Below are 19,433 nucleotides of genomic sequence, written 5' to 3'. Positions count from 1 at the left end.
TCATCTGTTTTGCAGTCTGTGGCTCATGTTTCTACTACTTCACCTCTGTCTGAACGTGGACTGTCTCTGTAACGGGACGTGTAGGAGGCATGTAGGGAAGGAAGTTTTCAGTCCACCGTCTTCAGCTGGAAACCTCTGCTAGGAGTCTGCAGTGGCTTCAGCATCATATGTTTCAGACGGCAACCACCCTGGCATCCCTTGAGTTGCTTTTGCACAATGGCTTTATAGAAACAGGGTCCTATTGCCCTGGGCCTGTCACTGTGGTCACTGGTGCCACAGATTGTCCTCAGGGTCCACAGTGCCAAGATAATCCTGATTTTACACCTTATCAGATGTGGTGATTAATAGGCAACATGATTCAAAAGGAGACAGACAGACAGGCAGGCAGACAGACAGACAGATCCCAAGTTTTCAGAACTAGATTATGGCTTTAGGAATTTTCAAGATGATCTAGTTCAAGTCTGGCAAATTTGTATGTCTTAAGCCTTGTAATATGCCAGTGCATATAACCTGTCATGTTCCAAACTTGGTTCCTATGGGTTCCCCTCCTTTCTGGAGCTGTCTCTACCATGTTGGTTTGAGTGTATCTGGACTAGGACGCACAGTTAAATAGCTGGTACCTGGAATTAACAGTCCGCATAGGTTTCTCCAAAGTGGCATAATTACTGCCCCATTGCCTTGGCCTCTAGACTCCCAGGTGTGCCTTCCTGTGCAGAGCTGCTGGGAAGACCCAGCAGAGCTTTAAAAGAAGCTCTGTTCTCAGACTTGGGACTGTGCCAGCAGACAGCTAAGACACAGGCATGGCCGATGAAGATGCCCTGAGATGGCTGACTCGGGACCACTCAGAGCCTCCCCAGCAGCTCTCCTTTGTCCTCTGCTTCAGTTCCTTGTGCTCAAGGCTTATCTGTCCCTCCTGTGTGTCACAACTGCCAGCAAAGCCATGGTCCCCAGGACTGCAACGGTTCCCCTGGGACAGGCTGCTCTGTGGCCATTACAGATGGCCCTGTGTTTCTGAGCAGCCCAGAAGAAACTTTTACTTCACTTGGCCAAGCCAGATCATGGCTGATGTGTTTCAGGCCTTCTGTGGTTTAGCAGAGGTATCAAGGGTTCACTTCTCTAAACCCAGCAGCTCAGTATGTTTCCCTTTGCTTAAGGTGGCAGTTCCTAGATATAAATTACATAATTACCTTTACTCAACATATTACTCTACCTAATATGTCAGCCTCAAAGCTGTCTCATAGAATGCACAGTGGTCGTATTTCTGGGCTAGTGATCAGAGAATTTGTGACAAGGGGAAATGACACAAGATCTGGCAACAGAAGTGTCAATTGTCTTGCCAGGAAAGGAAGCAGTGCAGTTTTGGCAAGCTGCACAGAACTTGGATGCTGTATGGTTGCCCTTCGTCATGGCAACACCTATCTGGATGGTCAACCGGGTACCTTTCAGCAGTATCTGGAGTCCCACGACATGGGTAACGGTTGCATGGTTGGTTAGCCCAGACATCAGTGTGCTATGAAGAAAGCCTGGGCAGGTCCCTTAGGCTGTGTACCCATCCGATAGGTGGTATCTGGACAGTGCTTACGGTAGAGTGGAAGCCTCCACCTCCCCACTCTGGCATAGACTCCGGGCGGGTACCCTGTGCTCTGAGTTGTCATGGGGTAGATGCCATCCTGTTGCTCTCAGGATCCTCAAAGCATCTAGCCTTGAATACAGCAAACCATCATTTGTTTTTCCTCTGTTATTTGAGGAGTTCTCTATTTTATAGCGAGAGAAATTCAGGCAGCACAGAAATTCTAACAGGACATTCATGGGAGGAAGGGGGCAGATGGATGTTGTTGCTGACTTCAAGGACTGGTGTGAGATGAGGGCAGGATGTGGTGCTGAGGGTTCAGTGGTACCTGAGGAAGAAGTCAGATTCAGCAGAAGTGGTACAGAAAACAGCTGCTGAGCCTCCTGGAGGAAACCTTCATGGGAAGAGGGTGGCTGTCTGCAGTGAGAGAGGCTGAAACATCTTAGCACGGAGCATACTGTATCCTGTCTACTCTTCCCTCCACTGTGAACAGAAGAACTGCTGTACCAACCCCATCCTTCATCTTGCTATCAGTGCTTTAGAAGTTCTAGCAGGACCCAGGAAATGTGTCTTCAGGTCTTTGGGGAAGCAGTTTCTGACTCAGGTCAGATGCAAGGCACTGCTGTTGGGAGGCTGATGGATCTGAGATGCTCAGGAGGAAAATGTCTAGGGTCTATTGGTGGCTAGACATGGGAAGTAGAGGAGGGGGTGAGTGATCCAGGCACACTCACAGACCACTCTCGGTAGCTAGGTGGGTGGAGTAGCTTTCACAGATGGGCTAAGTGTGGTGGGTGGGTGTGGGCAGACGCTATTGAGGAGAGATGAATCCTGTCACCTGCCCATGCTGCTTTGCTAGCTGGATTTTCCAGATGTTTCTCCCAGTTATAAGCCAGGGCAACTGCACTGTTGAGTCCACACCCTGCAGTCCTTCCCCGGGGGAGGTGTGCTCGAAACCTGTAACGCTTCATTAACAAGGACTACACGCTCCTTGTTCTCCGCAGCAGACATTTGATTTCTAAGGTTCAGTAGGCCGAGTTTCTTCCAAGTCCTCTCTTGGCTTGTGTCCCTGTGTCTTAAACTCCCTAGAAGTAGGTCTAGGTAGATTGGGGCTCATCCCAACAGATTTAATCTGATCACCCCCACATGGACTATCTTCAGATACATCACATCCTAAAGTTCTGGGCCTCAGCTGGAGAGATGAAGGGGCTGCAGTCCAGTCAGTAAGGAGGATGTCCTACCACTGTGACCTCACCATGCAGCAAGCCAGGAGATGGTCAGCCTAAGGCTGGGCTGTCTTTCTTTTTGAAGAGAACTCTCCAAGATAGGGTGAAGCCACTTGTACACAGGGTACATATACATGCACGTGTGCATATCTAATACACGGGGCACATATACATGCACGTGTGCATATCTAATACACGGGGCACATATACGTGCATGTGTGCATATCTAATACACGGGGCACATAGACATGCACGTGTGCATATCTAATACACGGGGCACATATACATGCACGTGTGCATATCTAATACACAGGGCACATATTAATGCACGTGTGCATATCTAATACACAGGGCACATATACATGCACGTGTGCATATCTAATACACGGGGCACATATACATGCACGTGTGCATATCTAATACACGGGGCACATATACGTGCATGTGTGCATATCTAATACACAGGGCACATATACATGCACGTGTGCATATCTAATACACAGGGCACATATACGTGCACGTGTGCATATTTAATACACGGGGCACATATACGTGCATATCTGCTTAAGGACAGTCACTGTGCAGAGACAGGTACTAACAGAGCATCGTTCTTCCTGTACAACACTACTTGGATATCTAAAATCCCACTCAGAAAGAAGCTCCTGAAAGCTGGGGTACACTAGGTGTGTGGGACAGGACTAGGCAGAGATCAGCAGCAGTGGTACCACCTGAGCACTCTTCCCTGTGAAGAACTACCAGGATGCACATCTGCCAGCCCTGCACCAGGCACAGCTGGAGAGAGCATTGAGTTTGTGAGTATCTGACCTGGAGGCTCTCTTGACCGTTCTGTTATTTTACTGTAGCTTGTATTGAGTAGGAAAACTCCTCCTGCCTGCCCTGCCATCCTGTTCCTCTGCTTACTGAGGTTGTCCTATTATTTAATTGAAATTGTTTCCAGAGTATATCATGATCAGTTCTCCTGAGTTCTTGTGCCTCCAGGGAGCTGGAATTACAAAGGTCTTATTTTCTTTGACTAAGTGGCATCCTGTCTTGTCCTTTTGCTACAGAGAACATTCGTTTGCTTGTTCTTGTTAGTGAAACAGTAAATGTATTCATAACCTACATGAAACCTGTTTGCAATGTATTGTTTAAACAGCCTCCGTAGGGAAGAGAAGATGTTGTGAAGGTTCAGAAATGGAAGGCTTTCACATATGTATGTGTACACGTGCTCACGTATACTTGTGTGTAGGTGCATGTGTGTATGGTTGTACATGTGTGTGCATGCATATAGATTCTAGAGAACAAACCCGGGTGTTGTTCTCAGAAGCCATGCATGATTTTTTTGGGAGTCTTCTCAGTTTGCCCTGGGTGGCCAGGGAAGCCTAGGGTTCTTCCTGCCTCAGCCTCCCCAGGGCTGAGATTACAGGCACAAGCCAGAACGTTGGCCTTTCTTACATGGCTTCTGTGAGCAGGCTTAGGTCCTGGGGCTCCAGGGCAAGCAGTTTGCTGACCTGCTTTATATTCCCAGCCCTGAGAGCTTCGGAATGGCAGTTTCCAGGTGGGGTTTGTCCTCTCTGCAGGCTATCACGAGAGCTGGCTGCTTGCTTCTTGTTCTGTCTTTTCTGTGTTACAGTCTTCAGTCATTTTTAGCAGCTTCTTTACTTTCACCCTCAGAGGGAAGACAGCGTGTTTGGGGTTTTTTTGTTTTTGGGTTTTTGTGTGGTTGGTTGGTTGGTTGGTTGGTTGGTTGGTTTTTTTTTTTTTTTTTTTTTTTTTTTTTTTTTTTTTGATACATTTTATTTACATTTCAAATGTTATCCCCTTTCCTGGATTCCCCTCCATATCTTCTATCCCATACCCTGTCCCCCTGCTTCTATGAGAATGTTCACCCACCCACCCCCTCCCACCTCCCTGCCCTGACATTCCCCTACACTGGGGAATCAAGTCTTGGCAGAACCAAGGGCTTCTCCTCCCACTGGTGCCCAACAAGGCCATGGAAGACAACGTGTTATGATTGAGATGTTCTATGCTTGGTAGGTGTAAGCACTACCTTTGTGTGACGTCTGCATGTATGTCTGGCTAAGGTACACTGTAAGTAACACACAGTAATGATTTTCCCCTCAGAAAATCAGCCCTTGCCTGGCTGCAATATGGATACCTGTGTTCCTGGAAATGGAATAAGCCCCTGGTTCTCAGTAAACCACAAGTGTGGTACCTAGACTCCTCAGGAAGCCCCGAGTTCATCGCCAGGGTTTTCCACACAGGACTTTATCATTGTAACATCATATGTACCTGGGATACCATCCATCTAACGTGTGTAATTAACATAAATACAGTTACATCCGGCTAATGTCCTGCTGTGTGAAGGAAACAGATCTAGCCTGTGTTGGGGGAAGCAGTGGGAGGCTTTCACACCTCTGGAAGCCAGCTCTGAGTAGGGTCAGTATACCAAGTACCTCGTGTGTTCACACTTAGAGCAGCCCAAGGTTAGCTCAAGAGTAGACAAGGGTGAAACTTTAGCAGATGCCTGGCCAGGGAAACAAAGGCAGCCTAACTCCCCGTCTTGCTGTCTCTGAGCCTGCTGCCACACTGCCGGGCACCAGAGTCCTGAAGGCAGGTTGGGTTTTACATTCAAAAGTCTGTGTTGCCTTCAGCCTCTGCATGGGAGCAAGCCCTCTGTTCCAAACAGGAACATAGTCACTGTGCTGTGTCAGCCATGTTCAAAACTCAGGTCACAGTGACTCCGGCAAAGCTGAGGAGGCTTGTTCTCCGTCTCATCCAGACCAGGGTGCCTTCCTGGCCTGCTGGACGGTGGAGCCACCATCCATATTGCTCTTCTGGCCACTGATTAGAGTTGAGATTTCAAAGTCACACAGCTGCTTCAGGATGGAGGCGCATTTGAGTGGTATGTGGGGGTAGGGAGGGGCACGAGTGCTGTGCCGAGCCCCAGGCTCGAGGCTGTGTGGACCTGCGGCAGTGCTGGGAGCTGGGGTGCTTTGCGGCCCGAGCAAGCCTTCCTTCCCAGCCTCAGAACGTAGTACTTTGTGAGTATCTAATTGCTGTTCCCACTGCTCTGCCGACTGGAAGACAGCTGAGCTGAGCTTACCTTCCCTGGAAAGCTAGGACATCTTTGGTACTGGAAATCGAACGTCAGATATTTACGCTGTGATTCGTAACTACTGGAAAATTGCGGTTGTGCAATAACAACAAAGATGGTTTGATGGTAGGCCAGCACATGATGAGGAGGGTGAGAAGCACGGCTCTGGGGTGACTGCGGCCCGGAGTTAAGGAACAGCAGGAGCTACTAGGGAGCCCCGTGAGTCAGGAGAGATGTAAGAGGGGATTTTGTAAAGCAATCAGTTGGTTCGTTAAACAAGGAAACAGGCAGTTAGTGGGACCTCATAGTTCAGCCTCCTAAGTGTGTGCTCCAGAGAAATGACGCATCCACAGACAAAGTGTGTGTGAGGGTACTTACAGCAGTACTGATTCCAATAGCTAGAAGGAAGAAACACACCAACCAGGCATCCATCACATGGCCAGTGGAAAAGCAGAATGCAGTCCACCCTTACAGCACCATACAGCCGAGCAAGAAGAGCACCAGTGGTGCGTGGTTCACGGTGAAGTCAGCCACAACAGGGTTAGCAGGGGCCAAGTATGCTTTTAGGCTCCCTAGGGGATTCATGGTCATAATTACAACAAATAATAGTAAAAATAGAGCAACAGACATCTCCTGCAGGACAGGAGTACTAAGCCAAATGTTTGAAAGCTGGTGACCACCTTCCCTTCTGATGCCCGGGTGCTGGGTGGAGCCATGGGGTCCTACTGGACCCCCAGCCGCATCTTCAGCCCGGTGTGTTGACCTTGGAGGTCATTCGGCCTACAACGGAATGGTTTTTATGGAAATGCCGTTGTCAAGAAAGAACACAATTTGTTCTGACGAGAGTCTTGCGACATATTTTTAAATTGATGTTACTCATGGTGTTTGTTGTGTCCTTTTATGTCTCTGAAGCAGCTTCCTGCCATATCTGCCTCTCTGTTTCTGTTTCCCTGAGAATAAAGAGCTAGAACTGCGTGTTGTTGGCCTTGGCATTTACTTTGTTCCTGTTAAATTTATATTTATACTTGTTTACCTGACAAGAGCTAATTTCAGCACATTTGTTAGTTTTCAGGTGTCTTGATTATTTTTCTTATTATAAAGTAATCATACTCATCTGGGTGTGTGGATATACAGAGTGCCCTGCTCCCGTCCCTCTCTCCTGCCCATGGATAATTAGCCGTAACAGCTTCGTCAGGTTCTTTTCTAGATATTTTATCTCTTGATAGCCTCCATGATTTATTTTCAACAAAATAAATGTGCAGTTTGTCCTGGCCCTGCCCAAGGTCTCATTCCCCAAAACTGCTGAGCAGACACACCACTGTTCAAAGTTTGAGGTCTCAGCTACAGTCACAGTAAACAGGCTGTGCTGTGGGCTCTGTGTCCTGCTTCAGGCTGACATCTTTCTGGTCTCTTAATGAAGGTTTGAGTTGATATTTCCTAGTAAGCCGTTAGGGAAAGTTTTAAAGTCAAGCGATGATTTTTACTGTGTTGTTGGTCCTGACCTGACTATGCTGGGTCCAGCTTACACAGAAGAAAGAGCACTGCTGGTCTCATTTCCACCTCGTAAGACTTGGGCCAGAAGTTCCCGTTTCTGGTGTGTTAGCTGTTCCTGTGCTGTGCTCTCCCTTCCTGGCGCAGGGCAGCAACACTCTAGCCAAGCTCCCTGAGCATAAAGGAAATCCCAGGGAAAGCTCAGGTGACATGGGCCTGCCTTCTCACCGCAGAGGGGAGGACGTGGAGCATGTCCCGCATGTTGAATGCTTTCCTCTGAGATCTCGCTCATCCCCACAGTCCCAAAATGGAGTATTAGGACCTAACTAGAGAGCCAAAGCTCAGAGGACCTTGTGCTCCTTAAAATGCAACTCAAGTCTGAATCCAGGGACCTCGCCTTCTCCTTCCTTCTCCTTCCTGAAATGCTAGCCCAACGGGAAGTGGTGTGACATTGTGAACTCTGGCATCTGCTGAGGACTGTGGCTCTGTCCAGTCTCACCATCCCTGAACCCTGAGCTCTGTCAGCCTCCCACTCCGAGGTGTTGTGTGTACAGTTGGTTGGTGCTGACCCCGCCCGCACGGCTGTGTACCCGTAACCAACTCAAACCCTCTTCCCTTGGAAAGCTGAAGCTCCGTCTCTCCCTGCCTGCAGACTGCAGTACCTGCTTTCGTAGTTTATGTCTCTGACCACTCTGTGCTCGTGTAAGAACAGTTACGCAGCACCTGCCTCTTCTGACCAGCTCACCTCATTCAGCATAATGTTGTAGACATTCAGCCCTGTTATAGCATACCAGAATGCCCTTCCTTCAAGACTGAATCTTTTGTTTTACACACACACACACACACACACACACACACACACACACACACACACACACGTGTATGTCATTGGATATTTGTGTTACATGTTTTAACTATTTTGAGCATAACAGTGTGTGCTATTGTAAACACAAATGTCCAAATAGCTCTTAAGACCCTGTTTTCATTTCTTTTGAGTATATAACTATAAAGAAAGTAATTACTGAATCATGCCATCACCTGTTTTAACGTGAGGAGCTATTCTTGCTGCCTTATGAGCCATACCATCTTACATTTCCATGGACAGTGTCCACAGCCTCCAGTTTCTTTGCCTCACCAACATCGCTGGCCTTCTGTCTTTGGCGCTGTTATCCTCATGGGTGTGAAGTGATACCTCATGGTGATTTGGGATACATTTCTCCAATGGCCAGCTAAGGTATGTTTCCATGTACTTCTTGGAAATTTTAAATATCTTTTGAAGAAATGCCTCTCTAGATCTTTTGCTCTCTTTCAAAAGTATTTTAACTTTAGTTCTATACATATTCTAATATTTCCCTATCAAATATTATAATTTAAAAATACTTTTTCCTATTACAAATATTTTATCCCTTTTCATGGGTGACTTTTTCCCCTCTGTTGATAGTGTTTTGATACCCAAAAGGTTAAAATCTTCATGGCATTCAATTTGTCCATTTTTCTTTTGTTTTCTGTGCCAATTTTTTTTTAAATTATTTTCCACCAACCTCTTAGCCTTCTCTTCTAACCCATCTCTATTCCTTTGTGTCAGCCACCAGTCCCCAGAAATACTTTCTACCCAGAACCCTCGGGGACCATACTAGGCTAAGACTGAGATTGTTGCCTTGCCCATCCTCTGTCTAGAAGGGGTTTCTTGCAGTAGATGGGAACTGACATAGAGACCCTCCCAGACAAAGTGCAGAGACTGAAGTCTGAAGAGCACTCAGTCCTCTGTGAGACGCCCTGACCAAGGGTGCTCCCCTCAGGGAGGGGGCTCTGTGCTCAGGGATCTGTGCAGAAGAGGAAGCAAAAGGAATGTAAGAACAAGAGGGATGGTGACTGCTTCCCAGACACAACATGCACAGGGCTGCGCAGGTTCAAGCTGTCAGAGTTGCCTTACTAAGAGGAGGAAGTGGACGTGGGCTCCTGTCCCTACCCAGCTGTCTGCATCTGGTACCTTTTGGCAAGGAGAAAATAAGCATCTTCCAGTGGCATCTCGTCAGGCACATCTGCCAAACTCCAGGGACACCTAGGCAACATGAAGTGGGCTCGTGGCATTTCCATAGACTTTGCTTTGTTTTCCTCTTTATTGGTCCTTTGAAAGGATGAAATGGAGACCAAGGGAGGGAATACAGAGTGGCTGCAAAAGCACGGGGTCATTAAAGGAAACCTATTACAGTAGAAGTTTCTTTAAAATAGATGCACATATGAAAGAAATCTAAATGGAGTCATCAAAAAACAGGGGGGCCCCATGGAGACCCCCAAACAACTTAGGCTGTTGCCTTAGTGAAGGTTTCCATGCTGTGAAGAGACACCATCACCATGACAATTCTTAGTAAAGAAAACATTTAGTTGGAGGAGGCTTACAGTTTCAGAGGTTTAGTCTGTCATCATCATGGTGGGAAGCATGGCAGACATGGTGCCGGAGATGCAGCTGCAGACCACAGGAAGAGAGTGACACTAAGCCTGGCTTCAGCTTCTAAAACCTCAAAGTTCACCCACTGTGACACATGGACTCCAGTAAGGCCACACCTCCTAATAGTGCCAAGCATTCAAATCTGTGACCCTGAGGAGACCACTTTTATTCAAACCACAGCTGTTCCACAGCTATTGATTGCTGCCGACAACCTGATAAGGCCTCATTGCCGCAGACAATTACACATCTCAGTGAACTCAGAGAAGTCAGGCTAGTCGGAGCTTTCATCCCTACTAACTAGTGTCCATGATACTGGAAGGTGCTTTGCACACTAACAGAGGAGAAAGTGAACCCAACCCAGATGTGAACCCTTCTGTCTACAGTGGTGATCCTGCCTGTGGGAAATGCTGGCGCAGCAGTGACACCAACACATTAGGATCAAAGGCTCACTTCAAGAGATTGAGCTCATGCCTAACGCTCTTCAGGTGGCTAAGAATATGAGACTAGATAGGCCATGAGCCTAGGAGAAAACCAAGTATTAATATTCTGATCACAGCAATAAAATGACTCCTAGTGACTTTCTGCTGTGCCCACAGATCAGGGTCTTACCCACCATCCTTAGAAGCTTTCTCCTCCTATGGCATGTGTAATATTCTGACAATACAGAAACCAACAATCGGACAGTGTACAGAGAGTGAGGGACTTTAGAACTCAGACCTAATAGGATATCTTATCAGTCCCTCCTCTCAGATCTCAGGAAAGAGAAGGCAGAAAGACAGTAAGTGTTTACTTAAGGTCTGAGGAGGGGCCCACTCCGCTCCTCCTGGGGAAGGCAGCTCCTCACACTGCAGGTCCCAGGGAAGGCTGCTTCTGGTGCTCTCTGCCTGGCCCACAGGAGTTCAGGCTGGGAGGCGTGGGAACAAATCCCAGCAGGGTGCTGCCAGGCCTGTAAACTCTGGTGGGCCAGTGCTCAGCTGGGTGCTGAGATTACAGCCCTGCTGGCCAGAGCCATTAACCCCTGCCTGCCTCTTAGAAAAGTGCAGAGCCTGAGATAAGACTCTGGGATAAAGCGTTCATGGAGGACAAAGAAGCCAGGGCCGAGGAGAAGGTTTCAATGTGTGTCTTTATTTTTGAGTGCCTCTCTCCTTTGTTCTCTCCTTTTTAAACAGCCTGGGATCCAACCATCGGATTCCCATATGTTTACCTCTGAGATTGGCCATAGTTGTTTTTCTAATGCTAAGTGTGTGCAGGGGAGGGAGTTAGGGAGTGGCTGCTTTGGCTAGAGTCTACATCACTCTCTCCTGTGGAGCTTGGGGCTTGCCTAGAGCCTTGTACATCTGCCCCATTGTGGTGCATCCAGGCAAAGTGGATTTGCAATTGGGAGTTCAGAAAGCACCTGTCTTCAGGGCTTCGACTGAACTCAACCTTTCACATTTCCAACTTTGACCCTTCAAACCCACAAGTAAGAGCCAAACCAGATAGATGATACTAAGGGTCTTCCAAACACAACACTGCATATATGAACTCGCAAAGACAGGCAGCAGTGCAGAGCTTGCATGGGCTGGTACAGGCCCAGCACTGAGAGGCAGAAGTGGACAAGAGCTCCCATCCCTAGCCAAGAAGTTATCTCCAACAGATAGCCACTTGCAGAAGAAAAATCCGTTCTCTCCAATGGAGTCTCATTGGGCATATAACTCACACGTAAAGGTGGGCCCATGCCTAGCTGTAAATGATCAACATAAAATAAAGTGGTTGTATTAGGGTTCTATAGAATGAATATTTTTCAACACACACACACACACACACACACACACACGTGTGTGTGTGTTTATATATGTTTGCTCGTGTATGTGTATGTATATGCATACATATATAAATACATGGGATTCATTAGAATGACTTACAGGCTGCAGTTCAACAATAGCTAGCTGTGAATGGGAAATTCAACAGTCTAGTAGTTGCTCAGCCCTTATTGCTGTGTGTCTTGGTTGGTCTTCAGTAGACACTGGGACCCTGCAGCAGGTTCAGATGCCAGTGAAGAGCTGTACTTGCTAGCAAGGTAAAGGCAAGCAGGCAAAGCAAGAGCTTCCTTCTTCCATGTCCTCAGACTTTCAGCCATGTGGGGAGTTAGTTAATTCCAGATGTAGTCAAGTTGATTACCAAGGATAGCCATCAACATGGTATTGTTTCATACATTTTGCCTCATGTTACTTTGGGTTTTTTGTTTATTTGTTTGTTTCATTTTGTTTTAATCACTGCTTTTTTCCTTGTGCTATGGTTTCTGATTTTGTGGGGTTTTTTGGGGGGGAGGGAGGGAGTTCATGTTTCTTAGGCCTTTTTTATTCTGGTTTGTTTGGTTTTTTTATTTGCCTGTTTGTTTGTTTGTTTGTTTGTTTTAAATAAAGAAAAAAGGCATGGAGTTTATGGGAGGGGGGAATATTTCCCGGAGCAGATGAGGGAGTGAAAACTGATCAAAATATATTGTAAGAAAAAAATATTTCCATTAAAGAAAATGAAAGTACTTTAATGTTTTCATTACAAATAAAATACAAATAAATTTAAAGACAAATGGACAAGTTCTATACATCACAGTAACATAAAGTTTAAAACCATGAGTCAGGTTTTGTTCATGACCAGGACAGCTCCTGAGATGGGCTTAGCCTCTCAGGCTGAGCTGCCTAATCTGTTTGCCTTGGAACAGTACTTGGCTTGTAGGGACTGTAGGGTGGCCATTCTCCCTCAGGGTGACAGGAGGAAGGACAGCCAGGACTGGCAGTGTTCCAGAAGTCTTCATAAGGAGAATCGTGGTCCTCCTGTGTGGTAGTGTGCTGTGGTCTAGGTATGAGCTAGCAGGTTAGCCACATAAAGAATCAACAGAACCTCAGTGGGTATCATCGACACAGGTACACATTGTCTGGGTTCAGCTGAAAAGGCCACATTAGTACATTGCAAGCCTGGATCCAGGACTAGTTAATCCAGGCAATCCATGAAGCAGAGGCTGACTTAAGTGAGATCCCAGCACCAATACCAGAGCTTCTTTCTGGTCCCTGTGCTAGACTAGACCTAATGTGTCTTAGGCTGAGGCCAGTTAGCTATGCACGTAGTCTGAGACCTCAACTGTGCTGTGTGAGTCCTCCAACCTCCCCCAGGCACGTTCCACTAAAGATCAAGTGGCTGGGGATGCAGCAGCCTTAGTGACCTTCTCTGACACGTCTGTAATAAGTCCTGGGTTCTTCAGGCAAAAAGATCCCCATCCTCACTTTCTCTCTTCCCCTCTCCTCTTTCCTCCCCATCCCATTCTGTTCTCTCTCTCCTCCCTCCTCTCCCCATTCCATACTTCTGCATTCTCTATTTTCTTTCTTCCTCTCTTTTAGTCCTCCCTTACCCTCTCCTGAGATTTCTAGAAGACAAGGGGAGGGAAGGAAAAATGATACATAAACTTTCCCAACCCCTTGAATCTGTTTCTCCTTACTCAGACTCCTTGAATCTTTAGAGACATTTTATCCATAGTACATGGATGTATTTGGAAGCCTTTGACATTTTTACATGAGATTCTACTTTTTGTGTGTGTGCCTTGTTTCTAATCCAGTATGTGTTGAGCATCTCTGGTGGTTCAGTATGAATGGCCTTCATAGGCCCATAGGTCACTGGGGACTAGAACTACTATGGCGTGTGGCCATGTTGGAGGAAGTGTGTTTCTGGGGTTGGACTTTGGGGGTTTCAGTGTCTCTGCTGCTGCTTGCAGATCTGGATGTAGAATGCTCACTCTCCAGCCCCGTGTCTGCCTGCCCACCACCATGCTGCCTGCCATGATGATAATGTACTAACCCTCTGAAACTGTAGGCCAGCCCCCATTAAATGCTTTCCTTTATGAGAGCTGCAGTGGTCATGGTGTCTCTTCACAGCAGTCGAACACTGACTAAGACAGTATCTTCTCAGGAGAGCCGCATTTCTTGTTGTGTAATTCATTAGGGTCACACATGAAGAATGCATTTGAGTGACACCGGAGATTCTGACCTTACGCAGTAACAGTGCAGCTTACAGTGAATGGTATGGAAGCAGGAACAGAAAGACAGACAGACAGATCTGCCATCACTGTGGCCACTTAAGTGAGCCCCTCAGATCTGGTAAACACCATCAGGCCAGGAGCAAAGAGTAGCCACCTGGGCAGTATGAAGCACAGCCCAAGGATGAAGAGCTCACGTGGGACCTGCTGAGCAACGGGAGAGGGAGGCCCCTTTAACCAGCAACCTCTGTGCAGCTGGCATTTCTGCAGCCATGTTTCCTGATTTCTGTCCTGCTTCTCCCAGTCCCCACATTGCTGCCTTATGTCTGAATTCCTTCATCTCTGCATCTCTGCCTTTCATAGCTCAGTTGCTTCATGAGGGCTTTTCTTGGCATTCTCTAAGGTCTATTTCTTTTTTTCCCCCCTAAGGTTTATTTCTAATTGATATATAAGTGTGCAGTTTTGGTGACATGCAGATATTTTGATTCATGTATAATCTCAACCCGGGGTAAGGGGCACAGCAGCACCACCTCAGAGTTGCCCGTCAATCATCAGGGACACTCAGACCTGCCCCTCCAGCTGTGTGAAGTGCCGGCTTTAGTCCCTGTGCTGCAAGTCCCGTCATACCTGTCCAGGGAAGTGGGCTGCTCCCTTCTGTCATCCTGTGCTGTCTGGCACTGGAGTTATACCTTCATCCTGCTTTCCTGTTCTCAGTAAGTCCTCTCGATGTTGAAGGCAGGTGGGGCGCATGCTGGTAATTTACCTAACACATGCTCCAGGGCCCAAGTTTAGAGGAAGGGACTTATGCTTATTCCTGTTACTAAATTGATGGTTCACACATAGTCGATGCTTAATAAATATTTGCTAAATACATTTGCACAGAGAGGCTGTGAAGAACAGATGTGGAATTGAATTGGTCATTTCAAAATCTACTTATTAAAGCTTTAATACATTATTACAGGAAGTGCAGAAGCCAGCAATCTGAAAAAGGAGGAGGGTGCTAGTTGCCCACACATTTTTCCAGCTCTATCCAAATAATCATTTTCATTCTGAGTCCCGTATGCTGGAGTGGAGGATGGGCTGAGCGTTGAGATGCCGAGCCTGTGTGAGCCTCAGTGAGACAGGAGAGACGGGAGATACGGACTGCCTCTTCCTATGCTGGGACACCAGGTACATTGATCACTACACCCAGGGATTTTCTCGTCTACAGACACTGATGGATTCTGTTCAAAACCAGGTCCACACACAGCACAGGGATGGCCAGTGCACCCTGAGGCCGCAGTAAACTTCTCGGGTTGCAGGACTGGGCAGGAAGTGTTAAACTCTGAGGATAGACAGGCCCATGTGTCATCTGTTTGACATGCCTGTGACAGTATTCTCAACTGTTCTGCCTGAGATTCTTGTAAGTAAACAGGTAAATGGCCTACAGCCCTCTCAAGTCACCCTTCATTTTGTAGGAACTCGCTGGCGGGAAGAACAGACCAGGGACCTGCAGCGAGTACTGAAGGCCGTCGACCGGGACATCCCACTGGTGCTGGTCAGTGGCAACCATGACTTGGGCAATGCCCCCACAGCCGAGACCGTGGAGGAGTTCTGCCAGACATGGGGCGATGACTACTTCAGCTTCTGGGCTGGCGGCGTCCTGTTCCTGGTGCTCAACTCCCAGTTCTTGTACGATGCCTCCAGGTGCCCTGAACTGAAGCAGGCCCAGGACCAGTGGCTGGACCGGCAGCTGAGCATCGCGGCGCAGCAGCAGTGCCAGCATGCCGTTGTCTTCCAGCACATCCCGCTGTTCCTGCAGAGTATCGATGAAGATGACGACTACTTCAACCTCACCAAGCCTGTGCGTCGGGAACTGGCTGACAAGTTCACCAGAGCAGGTAGTACCTGGGGTATGGTGTATGTCCACCTCCTTCCCTCCTTTGGCCACCTGGCAAAGTGACGGGGAGACAAGGCTTAGATGGGACCGGTCACTCGCAGGATGGCTGTGGACAGACGGCCAGTTCCTGCCTCAGTGTCTGCAGCTATCATAGGAAGCATTCAGGACGGTCCCTGACCTGCTTAGCCCCTGAAGTAGATGCCCATAGCTGAGAATGGGAGGCATGGAGGTCAAGGGCTCTAGCAGGAGGGCCCAGAATGCTGTGACATGTACCTGGGGAGACGAGAAAAGCTAAAGACAGCTTCCCTCATATCTGTGGGAAGCATGAACTGGCTCAAGGACAGAGAAGCCTTAAGAACCAAGCACCCTACCGTAGTCCTCAAGCATCATACAGGAAACCTTGGGGTGAGCTTCGGATTCAGAGTGGTCCTGGAACCCTCTTGTGTTCACCTGTACTGGGTACATTATCGTCCTTCCTGAACTAGGACGGGGAGGTGGACGCATAGGATCTCTGTCAGACCTGCAACTGATCATTCCTGTGATCATAAGCAAACAAATGCAAAACAAAGACGCCCTGTTTTAGAGGCCAGCCTTAGCTTTGATGGCCACTCTGGACTAGCCCATGCCACCTCGCTCCTCCTTAGTTCCCCTACTGGGGCTCTCCCTAGAGGAATGGGATGTCCTAGGCGGCTCACTTCTGGAGTGATAATGATCTCCAACCATGACAGCTGCTGTGTCCTGTCCCTGATTGCCTCTCTTAGACTGCGCCATGGTTTATTTGTTTTGGTTGCTGCAGGAAGGAGCAAGGGTTGGAGTTAGAACTGGTCTCACTCAAGAGTCAAAATTTGTTAGAGAAAAACAAAACAAAACAACCTCTGGTCTTCTCTTATTCAGTGGTTGCTGTGAAACCCAATAGGCCCTTCTATACTCCGGGACATTTTGCAAAAAGCTTGTGTCATAAGAGACATCCTCCAACTGTTCCATGGAGATGGGGTTGGGAAGTTTCTACTGAAGGCCTTTGATATCTTAGGCATTTCTGGTGCCAAGGAAGCAGCATTGATGTCAGGATGGTGTCTGTTCCACTGTGGAGACTGTTTTACACCAGAGAACACACACTTGCTCCTTCCACCACACATGGGTGCGTGTAAGTGATGGGAACTCAGTTCCTAAGGGCTGTACGTTCCTCATTCTGTCAGCTGCCTATCCCAGGACAGGGCAAATGCCATCCTTGAAAAAGTCAAGATGCTAAGAGGACCCACAGTGTTAGCAGGATACCCATGGAGGAAGTGTGGTAAACCCACCCAGAGCACAGCATCCATAGGCCTGTGGGACACAACAGCTGTAGCAGGTTCTGGAACCAGGTTTCTCATCAGCACATCCTCCCTGGACTGTGTGCTTCTGAGGTAAATCCCATGGCCCCATCCTGTGAAGGTTGGTATCTGCAGCCTTTGATATCTGGTCGCTGCCTTTGAGTAGTACAAACACTGTCCATGCAGCCCCCTGCTCCCAGGCAGAACTAAACGGGAAGCCAGATTACAATCCAGACTGGTTTGTAAGCATGAAGCAGAATGGGGGTTCCCCTTGGTAGAATTTTCCATTCCTGATGGTATTAGAACCTGGTATCCGCAGGCTCTGGGTCCAGTAGGGGCTTCCTCACCTGGCAGGACTGTGTCCATTGGGGCCCTAGGCCATCAGTACGCTCTCCTACCCCAGCACAAGGTCCAGCCCTTCAGCTTGTTCTTCCCAGAAGTCCTTTCCTTTCGCTCTAGCTGTGAGACTCCATTTTTATCATTTTGGTATAAAGTTCTTTCCCCTCCAGTTCCTGTTCAGTGTCTGAGTCTCTCACTAGACTGTCAGCTCCTTGGTAGAGACCGTTCTATCTGCCCTGCCTTTAGGTCTGGCTCAGGGCTTAGCTCACAGCAAGGCCTCTGTGTTGTGGACAGGATGCATGCCAGAAAGAAAGTCTTTAATTCATGTCCAGCCCTCAGTGACCAGCTGACAAAGCTCAGCGGTGTCCAGGACACACTCTGGGATAAGCACACTCCAAGACGACTCCAACTCCAACTCGAATTGTCTGTCCCACATTCTGTGCACTCCACATTGTAGGATGCCATGCTCATTGTCTTTCCTCCCTCATTCATTACCCTGTCTTCTAGGTCACTCAGCAATGTTTCTCCCCAGCCCTTCTTTGCCCCTAATCTCAGGATCCTCACCTAATCTACTTCATCAAGGAAAAGTAGACAGATCGACGCCCCTCCTACTAGCTGTGGGTTTCCATGGCCTGCTAAGCCAGGCCATCAGACACAAAACAACGCAACATCTGCGGTTGCAGTTGAGGTGTGGACAGACTGCTGTGACCGCTGGCTGGGAGGCTGGGGTGGCAGCTTGTACGCACGTGTGGTGAGGAGTGTGTGCAGTGGCTGAAGCCACAGCAATAGAACTTGAACCCATTTCGGGAAGCCAAACATTCAGTGATATTTTGTAAAAAATGTATTAACTTAAGGACCCTGACAAAGCTGGTGACAATGGCAGGTGGTATTTAATGTTGCCTCTAGCTTTTGTCCCCACAGCAGTATTATCTCCTAATACTACTTCAGTCTCACATTTCTCCTTGTGCTAAAATGCCAGAGCTCAAAAATATGTCAGAAGCTCATCAGATGATCTGGGTAGCTTTTAATTTCCATAATTGTGTTGTTATAAAATATTCTTTTAGAGAGTTCATCCCTCCCCAAGCCACTGTGGAGAAAACCCTGCTTCCTTGCAGTAAGCTTAATGAATTATTCTGAATCATTGTGTGGGACAAATGAATGATTTAATAATGAGCATCAACAATCATCTCCCATTGTTGCATTAATTTTTGTAAATGGGATGAGGTAAATGAGGAGGAAGGGCTGTCACCACACAATAGACCACCATTTGTGTAGGAATGCACTCTGTGATCCAAAAAATGAAGGGCTTCCAACCTCAGGTTTCCCTAGAAACGGATGTCGGGGGTGGGGAGCTTCTTTGTAAGGAACAAAAACATTGTCAGTGAATGGCAGAAATAAACAGCTATCAGGGCAGGACAGACGCACAACTGCAGTGCAACCTGGCTTATTCCCCGTCTTCTTGTGCTCTGCCTGGGGATAATCAATTTCATCACATCCAAGGGATGTAGGAATTGGGTTCCCCCTTAATTCACCTGATACCTAGTTGGAGTTGCAAAGACAGATTGTAGATAATGAAATCTGGTAGAAGCAGGAGGCCGGCTCATCCCTCAGGCCTCTCAGCGGAAGGTTAACATGTGACCCAGTTAATGCGCATTGCAGTTTGAATTTTCAATCTTAAAAAAGAAAAAAAAATGGAAGTCTGTGACTGCCCATGTTTCCCCTTGATGTCCCCATACCTTTTCTTTCCTCCCCTTCTCCACCCAGAGCTTAAGGATGCTGTGTTCAAGAGCCCGGGGCACATTTGGCAATTATAAAAAAAAATCCAGCAAGTTGATCTTTCTTGCAAAAGTTAATGAGTAATTTCACAGAATTAGTTTCATCTCTCACATTTGTGTGCTTTTCAACAAAGAAACAGAAAGAAAGGGCGAGCTCTCGGCCCTTGGTTGTGGCCTTAGGGTTTCAGCATTTTACAGAAGGTAGAGGTCAGATGTCCAGGGCTGCATTACCGACAAGAGAACACTAGGCCTCCAGCTTCACCACTGTTCTAAAGCTGTCTATATCCTGATGCT

At 47.7% G+C, this 19,433-nt stretch overlaps 1 protein-coding gene across 1 annotated transcript in view; it reads left to right on the top strand.

Annotated features, from left to right (window-relative positions):
- CPPED1 (calcineurin like phosphoesterase domain containing 1) overlaps positions 1-19,433 on the top strand; it is a 101,968-nt gene that overhangs the window by 57,666 nt on the left and 24,869 nt on the right. Inside the window, exon 3 of the mRNA XM_080908135.1 lies at positions 15,294-15,716. Within this exon, the coding sequence (XP_080764261.1) occupies positions 15,294-15,716 (423 nt within the window). The remainder of the gene's footprint in view (positions 1-15,293; positions 15,717-19,433) is intronic.

This window comes from Micromys minutus (genome assembly GCF_963924665.1).
Source record: "Micromys minutus genome assembly, chromosome: 31".
NCBI classification, from domain to species: domain Eukaryota; kingdom Metazoa; phylum Chordata; class Mammalia; order Rodentia; family Muridae; genus Micromys; species Micromys minutus.
This window is presented reverse-complemented; position numbering and strand designations above follow the sequence as displayed.